This window comes from Malus domestica, chromosome 13, assembly GCF_042453785.1.
Source record: "Malus domestica chromosome 13, GDT2T_hap1".
NCBI lineage: Eukaryota > Viridiplantae > Streptophyta > Magnoliopsida > Rosales > Rosaceae > Malus > Malus domestica.
In genome coordinates this window covers 23,938,644-23,949,879 of record NC_091673.1, presented here as the reverse complement: position 1 = coordinate 23,949,879, position 11,236 = coordinate 23,938,644, and the positions used below count along the sequence as shown (strand labels likewise).

The 11,236-nt window shown below is 39.4% G+C and overlaps 3 protein-coding genes across 3 annotated transcripts; 2 read left to right on the top strand and 1 right to left on the bottom strand.

Annotated features, from left to right (window-relative positions):
• Positions 1–427: 427 nt before the first annotated feature.
• LOC139187504 (sugar transport protein 10-like) lies at positions 428–1,967 on the top strand. The gene is made up of 3 exons (XM_070811376.1): positions 428–560; positions 657–982; positions 1,189–1,967. Exons 1-3 carry the CDS (start codon positions 428–430, stop codon positions 1,867–1,869), a joined length of 1,140 nt encoding a protein of 379 aa, XP_070667477.1. The 3' UTR covers positions 1,870–1,967.
• Positions 1,933–2,355, top strand: LOC103445580 (sugar transport protein 4-like). Its single transcript, XM_029091037.2, has one exon. It carries the CDS (start codon positions 1,933–1,935, stop codon positions 2,353–2,355), a length of 423 nt encoding a protein of 140 aa, XP_028946870.2.
• A 382-nt stretch (positions 2,356–2,737) lies between these two features.
• LOC103445486 (thioredoxin X, chloroplastic-like) lies at positions 2,738–4,749 on the bottom strand. The gene is made up of 2 exons (XM_008384513.3): positions 4,192–4,749; positions 2,738–3,306 (listed from the first exon to the last, which is right to left on the bottom strand). The coding sequence occupies exons 1-2, from the start codon at positions 4,549–4,551 to the stop codon at positions 3,100–3,102; spliced, it is 567 nt and encodes a 188-aa protein (XP_008382735.3). The 5' UTR covers positions 4,552–4,749; the 3' UTR covers positions 2,738–3,099.
• Between the last annotated feature and the right edge of the window lie 6,487 nt (positions 4,750–11,236).

The window sequence follows — 11,236 nt, the reverse complement described above, 5'->3', positions numbered from 1 at the left end:
GTTCATATATATCAATCATCACACTTTGCCAAATTTAGAGCTCCTGACAGCAAGATTAATGGTGTAATATCAACAACTACATATCATAATCTAGTCGAAACAAGAACTTCGGTACTATCCTCATATCCTAACATGTCCAACTATTTATACATAAATATGGCAAAATTAACAAGGAGGTATAGAGTTTCAGAAACTAGAAAAATGAAGATTAGGTCAAGTTGTTGAAACTGCAGCCTGGCTTTGTTGCAGCTTGGAGCCTTTATAAACTTGGGACATTTTCGGATTTGAGATAACAAAGATATTCAAGGGATTTAAATCTTTCTGTAGTCATTCTTTTTGTTGTAGTGGATTTATAAAAGATTTGTGAGAATTGGTTTAATATTCTCTAACTACAAAGAGCTTTAAGCCGTCAAAACTTTGTAGAGTGATGGCTGGAGGAGCGTATGTTTGCGGCGGAGGAGGGTGCAGCTATGAAGGAGGTGTCACCATCTTTGTGATATTCACTTGTGTGGTGGCTGCCATGGGTGGTCTCCTCTTCGGATATGATCCCGGAATCTCAGGTAATTAGTTCTGTAATTTTCTCTTTGTTTAAGAGAATTGAGAGCATTAAGAGAAACAACTACTAATCGGGTTTTGAATATCGTGCATATATGCAGGTGGAGTGACTTCAATGGAGTCGTTCTTGAGCAAGTTCTTCCCATTTGTGTTCCATAAAATGAAGAATGAGACTGCTAATCAAAACCAGTACTGCAAATTTGACAGCCAACTCCTCACATTGTTCACGTCTTGCCTCTACATTGCAGCCTTGGTTGCTTCCTTCTTTGCTTCATTAGTGGCTAGGAAATTTGGCCGGAAAATCTCCATGTTTGTGGCAGGCCTTGTGTTTCTTCTTGGCTCTATCCTAAATGGTATTGCCAATAACATTATAGTTCTAATCATCGGTCGTCTCTTGCTTGGTATTGGTGTTGGATTTGCTAATCAGGTAAATATATCTTCTATCTTTAATTACACGTTTATTAAAACACACGAACCTTATAGTAATAACGCATTTGAAACAGCATTATGTAAGAGGTTATGTACCAACATATACCTCATAATGTGGTCCGTGTCAATTTTGCGTGAAAATATGATCTCTCTAGCATTCTTGAAACTTAGAGCTAGATTGGTAGCTAACTAATTCGAAATTGTCATGGTGATTTGCAGTCCGTACCAGTTTATCTAGCGGAAATGGCTCCAACAAAGATTAGAGGAGCATTGAACATGGGGCCCATCACCATTGGTATTCTAGTGGCAGGCCTTGTCAACTTTGGCACAGCCAAGGTCAAGGGCGGATATGGCTGGCGGGTCTCTCTTGCTCTAGCAGCCGTCCCTTCCTCGATGATGACTCTCGCCGCAATCTTTCTTCCCGACACTCCAAATTCCATCCTAGAAAGAGGTAACCCCGAGAAGGCTAAGAAAATGTTGAAAAAAATCCGCGGCACCGACAACGTTGATAATGAGTTCCAAGACCTTCTTGCTGCTACTGACGATGCCCAAAAAGTGGAAAACCAATGGACCAACATTACACAGCCGCGCTATAGGCCTCAACTCGTCATTTGCATTCTCGTTCCTTTCTTCCAGCAGCTCACCGGGATCAATGTAATCATGTTTTATGCACCTGTCCTTTTCATGACTTTGGGTTTTGGTGACGAAGCTTCCCTAATGTCCGCAGTCATCACCGGCGGTGTTAACATGGTTGCCACCTTGGTGTCCATTCTCGCAGTCGATAAGTTCGGAAGAAGGGTGTTGTTCCTTCAAGGTGGTGTGCAGATGATCCTGTGCCACGTACTTAAAAGCATGATCAATTTCAGGAACACATGCCTGCTTTAATTTGTGAAGGACATTTTATTACTAAACTTACATTTTAGATTGCTGTTGGGAGTGATGATAGGCATGAAGTTTGGTCTCAGCGGAGTCGGATCCTTTACAAAAACTGAAGCCAATTGGATCTTGTTCTCGATCTGTGCATATGTAGCAGCGTTTGCATGGTCCTGGGGTCCGTTAGGGTGGTTGGTACCGAGCGAGATCTGCCCTCTGGAGATCCGATCAGCCGGACAAACCATCAACGTCTCGGTGAACATGTTGTTCACTTTTATCATTGGCCACGTCTTCCTCAGCATGCTTTGCCACTTAAAGTTTGGTCTCTTCTTTTTCTTTGCCGGTTTTGTGATCATTGTGACCATCTTCATCGCTTTCTTCCTGCCCAAGACGAAGAATGTTCCGATTGAAGAGATGAATAGAGTTTGGAAAGCTCACTGGTTCTGGGGCAAGTATGTGATGAGGCTGTCAATTTTGGTAGGCAAGACAAAGTTGTAGTTTGATTGAGTAAATCACAGTGGGGGATTTGTAAAAAATCCAAGCATCTGGGTTCTGATATAACAACAAAAAGTTGACTAGGGAAAGAAACCAATCCCGATAGACAGACAATTAGGGGATATGGGGATGATATTTGTGAATCCCTTTGTTTTGTCCTACTCATTTTCGAGTTGTAAATCAATAAAAATACACAACTCTTCTTTTTCAAACACAAATTATATGAGCATGTAGATCATATACAGTCGATAATCATCAACTTCGCAACTAATATACCGCCCTTTGTACATTCATGTGCGAACAGTCTAGATTCGGAGTAATCTTCCATATAATCACCCATCTAGGTGGAGAAGAAAAGAAGCGAAAATTGGAGGAGACAGAGTACTAATTCAACAAAATAAGGCAACATGTACTCAGAGGATAAAAAAGGTCGTACCCAGTGCACAAGGCTCCCGCTTTACGCAGGGTCTGGGAGAGGTGAATGTCGGCTAGCCTTACCCCCATTTATGGAGAGGCTGCTCCCAAGTCTCGAACCCGAGACCTACCGCTCATGGGCGAAGGCACTTGCCATCGCACCAAGTGCGACCTCTATTACACAGATTGAAAATTTACAGCTCAAATTATACAATCGAATGCAAGTATAATACACTATAAGAAACTGAAAAGAAAAAGAGGAAGGGATTACTCATATTACACAGATTGAACCTGATGGAATTTGGAATATCTTCAAATTTAATGGAACTGGAACTATGCAACTGACATTGACTCCAACAAAGCATCTACATACTCTTGAAGCTTCGCTTTTGTAATTGCGCCTTCTCTCCGACTTTCTGGAACTTCCTTTCCATTTTTGAAGAGAATCAAAGCCGGCAACCCATAAACTTTGTATTCTTCAATCAGTTTTGGGTTTGCATCATGATCTATCTTAACAACGGTTAACCTGTCTTTGTATTCCTGAGTGCAACAAATAAGCTTATATTTCAGAGAACTTCTTTAGTTTGGACAACAATAAAAGGCAAATTGATACCACATCTTGAAGGTGCTACTTGTCCTCCCTATCTCTTTACAACGTTTCCAAGGTCCAAAATGATCTTACATAGACTATGATATCGCTTCTGTGTTTCTTGAACAACAAGAATTCAAAAATCGTATCTGGACGAGAGACTACTAGAGTCGTTTTTGCGAATGCTTTGGAAAAGACTCAATGGGCTTCCAATTAACCAAAACCACTTCTACCAGTGTTTGACATAAATAACTGAAAACGCTTCTAGATTCTAAACGCACTAGTTGGAGCTTTATGGGGTCTTAACGAATCACTTCCAATTGCTTTTTCAGGCAACACTTGGATTTTTAATAAAAGTTTTGGTGTGCTTCTAGTAGGAAGCTCGTATGAGCAGAAGTGCTTATTATAGAAGGAATCCCAAATTGGTTAAACAGAAATTACCTACGGCCTATCACTTGCACATTATTACATTAGTTCAACTCCAAAGCATACAATATTAAACAGAAAAGGAAAGGCTCACACATAAATAAATAAACAAAATTTTACCCAACTCCAAGTCTCCAACCAAACTATTCTCTTGTGTGTTACTTGCGTAGATTCCATCAACCAATACCCCTTTGCATTTCTTCATTACATTTTGATCATACCCAATCAACTTCTTGAGCTAAATTTGTATTCCTACTAATTAATACAATTTAAGTTGGAAATTAAGCATTGTATTTCTTGTATTCTTTCTCTAAAAATATGTAATTCCCTTCAAAATTTACTACATACAAACAATGACTATGCTCCAAAAAGTCGGAGAGAGAGAGAGAGAGAGGGAAAGAGACAGGAACCTGAGCGAGCCATTCCATAGCAGGGGAGATTAAGCGGCAAGGACCGCACCAACTGGCGACGAACTCGACGAGAACCGGACGGTCCGAGTTAAGAACCGAATCCTGGAACTGGGTCTCGTCAATTTCCTGAATCCCAGCACTCGAAGCAATTGAAAACTTGGGAACTGTGCGAACTGTGCGAACTGCACGAGCGGAAGAAGAATAGTTTCGAAAACCCACTTGTCTTATTCGGCTTCCAGAACCGTAGAAGAAGCCGGAGAAGAGCTTGTTAGAGTAAGAGCTTGAAGTAATTGTACGAACCGGTGGGAGTGAAGCTACTGGGATGGATAGTAATGCCGATGTGGAGACGACGGTGTCCATGTTCTGTCGAATGAGGAGATAGAGTCGAGGGAGGGCAGGGACGAAAGGAGTCTGGGTTTTGAGTGAAGGGGAAAAGCCGTGTCTGTGTCACTTGGCGTGGGAGGTTATTGGCCACGAAACGAGATACAAAATGTTGTGCCATCCACTGTGGATGGGTCGGAAAAAGCATTTTTGTGCTAAATTTTATAATCTAGCTCCCATTTCACTTTCATCTTTTTTTCAATTAAAAACGGATTTAGCATCTCTTCTTTGGTGAGAAAAATTTTAAAGTCGCTCTTCAAATCACATGGTTGTGCAGTCACACGCATCTAATTGAGACCTTTATAGTGAAATATATTCAACTGGCTTTATTTTGTGACAAAATGGCCTCATAAGACCACCCGTACAAAAGAACTTGCCGTTTGATGAAGATCAAACTAGCCAAGGCAAACTGTAGTTGTTGGTTTGATTTTTATCATTAAAAACTCAAATGGTTTAGAAATCGAACCAAACTTTTAGTTGACACCAAAACTATTACCACACTAATTATCATTTAATAGTTTGGTTTGGTTCTTTACCAATAATACCATTGAAACCGAACTAAATCATTGATAATCGGTTTGATTTGGTTGGTTTAAGCCTAGTCCAACACAAATAGAAAAAGTTCAACATTCAAGAGTTTTAATCTTTTAAACATTCACACATCTTTCACATTCCAATTCAATCAAAAGATAAAGTTTTCCAAAACATAATTATTTATCAAGTCAAATAAAACTATGTTTCAATTTAAAAATTCACATACTACCAAACGATTAATTAATCATAACCTTACATAAGCATAAAATAATAATTATTATGTTGAGACGTAAACTACATATAAATCTCCAAAATGTTTAAAATAAATAAATTAAGAATTGAATACACTTTTTGTTCAGTTCGGTTTTAACCAAAAGTAAATCAGTTTGGTTTTGTTTGATTTTTAAATTGTTCTCTTAGTCAAAAGCAAATCCAATGGATGAACATGATTCAGACCGATCTGTTTGATCAGTTCGATCGGTTTGATGACCACTCCTCGTTTTGATCTTCTTTTATTTGAATGGAGAATTTCAAAGTGTATTTAGCCAATATGACCACGCCCACGATTGCTAAGAATGTTAAAAATTTATAAAATGATATGGTTTTTCCTATAAAATTATTTGGAAAGTGACTTCTAAAAACCATTTTTCTCTCCTAAACCCTGGTAGTATTCCTCTTCACTTGAAAATGAGAGGTCTTAGGTTCGAATCTCATGGATGGAGAATTCGATACCAAATTAAGTTGCCTATTATGTGGCTTAGCTGAACTCCTCCTTCTCTTAGTGTAAGAATATTGATGTATTCAAAACAAAACAAAAATTCAAATAAGAGACGATTCTAGTGGAAGACGAAAACAATCCAAAATAGAAGGATTACATTAATGGGCCAAGATAACCAAAAACGAGACAATTCCTTCCAGAATCCAGACCAGCCCAGATAATGCTGGGCTCATCAAAATATCATCAACCCAAATACCACAGCCGTAAATGAAACAAAACAAATTAATACGAGCGAAGCATTATACCCAGCAGATTAGTACACATGGATGCTAACTGATAGCACAACCTTATTACCAACCTAAGAAGACTCATGTGTATGTAGTGGTGATGGGGATGGTTGTTTGAGGTGGAGTAGCTGTGATCGCGGCCTGGAAATCTCTGATTTCTATATGTTTGTTAATTTTCTTGCATAGTTGATGAAGAAACTCATATTGACAGGAGGAGAGACTATCAAGGTCGCTTATGGAGAGCTCGTTGAAGGACGCAGTGATTAGATTGCCTTGGTGGTTTTGCCTGTATTTTTGAGGTGGCTAATCTGAGCGCGATTTCTTGCAGGCATGAAAAGTATTTGACCCAATACAGAGCAATTTTTGTTGAGATCTGCAAGATTGGAAGTGATGAAGTACTGCATGAAAAAGAAGCAAGACCTAGAAAGGGCAAAAGAGGGACAGAATCTTCTGAGAATGAAGCAGCTCCTGCAGGCAACGAGACTGTCAAGCAAGTTTGCTGCTTAGTTTGCTCAACTGAAGTAGGTGTAATCGATGAAGACGAAGTTTATCATTTCTTCAATGTTCTTCCGAGCGAGTCTTGACCTGCTAGCACTTGAGCTAACCCGTGAGCTTATGCACACAAATAGAAACAAATAGAGCTGCTGCTATTTACACGGTCTGCTCTTATTCGGATTCAACTTGCTAAGGTCGAAAGGTCAGTGCAGAAATCACTACTCCATGCATTTTTTCATAACAAAATAAGAAGAAATAAAAATCACAGGATGAAGCAAATTTAGGAAACTCGGTTAACATTCTCTTGATACATACGTGACATGTTAAAACTCTGGTCAAAATATTAATAGATTGATAACTTAATAGTTTTTGCCAGATTTTTTTTTTTTTTTTTTTTTGAGCAAAATCTTTATAAGTGGTTTTTTACACTCAAGTTTCATCTCTGGACAAGCATCACTTTTGTTAAAATGAAAAATGCTTTTATACCCATATATTAAACTGTCCCAAAGTGCTTATACCTACTCCAACTCTTGGAGTAAAACTTAAACTTTAGGATTTAAACCTACCCCAACTTGCTCCAACCCTTGGGGCAAATATAAGTTTTAACAAAACTTTTTTGGGGCAAATTTAGCACAGGATTCCTCTTAAGTTAGTAGGGTTGGGCCACCATATATATGTATTTTTTTGTAGTTTTATATATATAAACTCATTGAATCCAACAGTTAAGATCTAATATGATCAAATCTAATGGTAAAAAAAATTCTAACGGTCCAAATTTAAATGCAACGGCTAAAGTAATTAAAAAAATTTCTTTTATGTGTGGCATATTCTTTCATAGTGTTCCTCGAGTTTCATGGTGTCAGTTTAGTGATTTTTTAATATTTTTTGGAATCTAAATATTTTTAAGTTAAAATGTTCATAAAATTAATTTAGGATAGTCTACATTATTTTTTTTTTTAAAGTTACTTTAAAAAAAAAAAACCTAAATTCATTCTTTAATAATTTTGGGCTAAAAATTTAACCCAGAAGGGTTGGAGGAAAAAAAATTGTTTATAGGTTAAAACCTAAATTTTTTGGGTTAAAAATTTTAGGTTTTAACTCAAGGGTTAGAGATGGTCTTAGTGATTTTTTTTTTTTTTTTTTTTTTAAAAACACAATTATTTTTTTAGACACCCGTAAAATTTTGAAATGGCAACGTGCTAACCAATGGTTGTATGGTGTCCTAGGTTGGACAATCTGAGTTTCCTAGGGTGGTAACAAGGCTTTAGATGGTTAGGGTATTTAGAGGAAGGTCATGGAAAACACTCAGGCTGCAGAGGTGATGTTTCTTGAGGTTTCAAGGATATTTGCACTTAGAGAAAGATTTCCCTAGCGTGGTGCAGCACAATCTTCTCACGTTCTCTCTTTGGGTTTGAACCTTTGTGTTATCATGCCTCTCTCTAATGGCTTATGATATCTCTTTTTGTAGGTGAATGATTCTCTTTTAGGGTTCCTAAGGAATCTTTATTTGTGGCTTGGTCTTCCCTTTTCTTTCTCCCTAGTTCTTTTTCCATTTCCTTTTTGGTGCAAGACAGTTAGGTGTCCTGGGTCTGGTGAAGCCTATTCTGGACCTTCTTCCAAAAGGGTTGTTTTCCTGAGTCAGGCTTCCACAGGCACTTCTAGTAACGTGTCTCCTAGCTTTCAAGCGTTCGTCTTCTGCATGAGCTAGGAAGGGAAATCATCCTTTCTCTTCATTAAATGTAGTACTGGAAATTTTTCTCGAAAATCCTAAACCAAACTAAAAAAATTCCAATCCCATATCGAAAAATTCCCAAACCAATAATACCGAAATTTTTGGGATCCATACCGAACTGAAAATATATATGTATATTTATTTTGGTTGCACGCATATTGAATGTTGAATTTAAGTAATTTGAGAGTAAACTATATTAGAAATAGAAATATGAAATTAAGTAGTTTGGAACTTTGGAACGTCAATTTGACTTAGAATGATTTGATATTTCTGTTGATGCACAAAATCAGCGAAGACTTTGGTACAACAGAAAGTGTCAGGTTTTATGACCTTCGCTTGGTTGCTTCGGTCACTAGTGAGGATAAGTACGTAAATGAATAGAGACAGAGAAGCAAACACAGGATGTACGTGGTTCACCCAGATTGGCTACGTCCACGGAGTAGAGGAGTTCTTATTAGTAGTGAAGGGCTTACACAAGTACAAAGGATCAAGCTCTCAATTTAGTGAGTTCTTGTGAATGATTTAACACAAATGGCATTAGGCAATATTGTGGGGGAATGACCCCTATTTATAGAAAAACTTGTAGCTTTGTCACATTGACATGTGTCATGTTATGATTGGTTCTTGATGTCGACACGTGCTGCGCTCTGATTGGCTTCTAATCTTGACATGTGTCGAGTAGTGATTGGCCTCCTGGTCGGAGGGGAACTCTTCTAGGTCCTTGACAGTATAGCGTTGGCCGGTGCTCGGTAGTTTCGGGATTGGTCAAGTATGGTACAAACAGTGCTCCCCTAAGTTCCCGAGTGAGGGAAACTCCTCGGTTGGGGACTTGCAAGATCCAATCCCTTGAGTAATCACGAAACTTCTAAGTACCGAAGTGTGGTCTGATCTTCATCTGCCCTTCTCTGGAAGTACCTTTCCTCCATCCGGGAATGGTGTATTTAGCTGATGTTGACGCACAAGGTAATGTATCAATTTCACTTGAAGCTTAGTTGTAGTTTCGGGCTTAGTCAAGTGTGATACAAACCCTATAGTAGGAGTCCCCCAAGTCGCCGAGCTAGGAGATCTGCCGAAAGAGGTGACAGACAAGGTAAGCAGTCAAACTACAAGTAAGCAACCCAGGATCAGAGGTTTGACTTCGGCTTCCGGTTGATTGTTCTCCTTCTCCTTGTCTCTCATTCAACTGCCAGGATAAGGAGAAGCAAATGGATAAGAGATGATATGAGATACTTTTGCTTTTGAAGAAGTAACTTTCCACAGGCTTATTCTTGAACTGTGCTGGAGGGTTTTCTGGTGCCCTTCAGAGTATAAGGCCGACTCAAAAATTTGAGGGTCAAAACAAGTCCATCAAATCTAGAGTACGTTCGACCTTGATGATATGGGATACTTTTGCTGTTGACGGAATAATGAATGTGGTATGGAAAGGTGTCGTGCTGTAGTGATCTGTTTCAGCTCACCGTTGAACCTTCTGCTTCAATCTTTTGCATGGCAGAAGTGGTGTGCAACCTTTGCATTTAAATGGTCCTTCAGAACATTCCTTCATAGTGACTCATTCACGCTTGGCAGCTTCAGTGTAAAGAGCCAATATCTGATCAACTGTCATGAGGTATTTGCCGGTGGAATTCGTGACCTTGACAGCAGTTGAGGATGAGTACTCGAGAGCAATGCTAAGTAAGCAACCAGGCAAAGGCTCCAGGCAGTCAGTTCCAAATTGGAGGTTTGATTTCAGGTTCCGACTGACTGCTCTCTTTCTCCTTGTCCTGCAGGTGTGGACAAGGACAAAGACAAAGATAGGGAGAAAGCATGATATGGGATACTCTTGCTTTCGACCCTGATGATATGAGATACTCTTGTTCTTGGTGTGGCTTATTTGCTAAGGTATTATCGGGGGGAAATAAAGCTGAGTATTTCGAGAGTTTATGTTGAGGGTGCCTTTTCGAATGCGAGAAAGGGTTGAGCATTTTTGCAGGTTTGCCTGTCCGTTGAGGAGGGAGGTCAATGTATATAGGGATTTCCCAATAACAAGTAGTAATGCTATTCCTTTACCCTTCTTGGTCACAGCAATGTAGTGGGAGTTGCCAGCTTCACGTGTTTTAATTTTGTCAGAGCACTTTGAAAAAGTGGTATGTGGTATCTGGAAAGCTGATGTTACGTGTGAAGATTACAGACAAGCTTTATCTAAGGAAATCTGGCTCTCGAAGTTCTGAGAGTTGTGCCTCTTCGGTTTTCGAACAAGCAATCCCGTCGATGATCTGAATCTCGAGATTCGGAAAGCGGTGCTACTCCGGTTTTTGAGAAAGTAATTATGTTGGGAGTCTTTTCTCGAATGTGAGTAAAGGTTGGACGTTCTTGCCAACCTGTCTTGCCGCAAAACACGGAGGTCGACACACATAGGGACTTTCCAGTTGTCAAGCAGTGGTGCTGTTCCTTTACCCTTATGGGTAATAGTAGGGTAGCTGGAACTTCGAAATTCTCGTGCCTAAACTTTGTCAGAGATCTTTGATAAAGTTATATGTGGTACCCGAGGAGTTGATGGTGCATATGGAGAGCGGTGATTGAACAGTAAGATTCACGTGCTTTCTACTTCACCAGAAATCTTCGACAGATTGCCCGTAATTTCCGCAAAGCTGAGTGTGCATGTGACAGGTGCTGACGAGGCTGAAAAAGCAGGTGCTTCTTCGATTTCTGAGATCGGCCCTCGTGGTCTCTGAGCAGCCCAGCTTTTGAGAAAGCAAACGCCTATTCGATTTCTGAAGCTCCGTCGAGTGCAGATTTTTATAGAGGCTGGCATTAAGTTCCACAGCACACTTGAATCTCTACCAGTAGAAGCTCATTTCTTGCACTTCTAAGATCTTGATTTGTCTGACCTCTTCCCTCTTCAACACATTTGAAAATGTC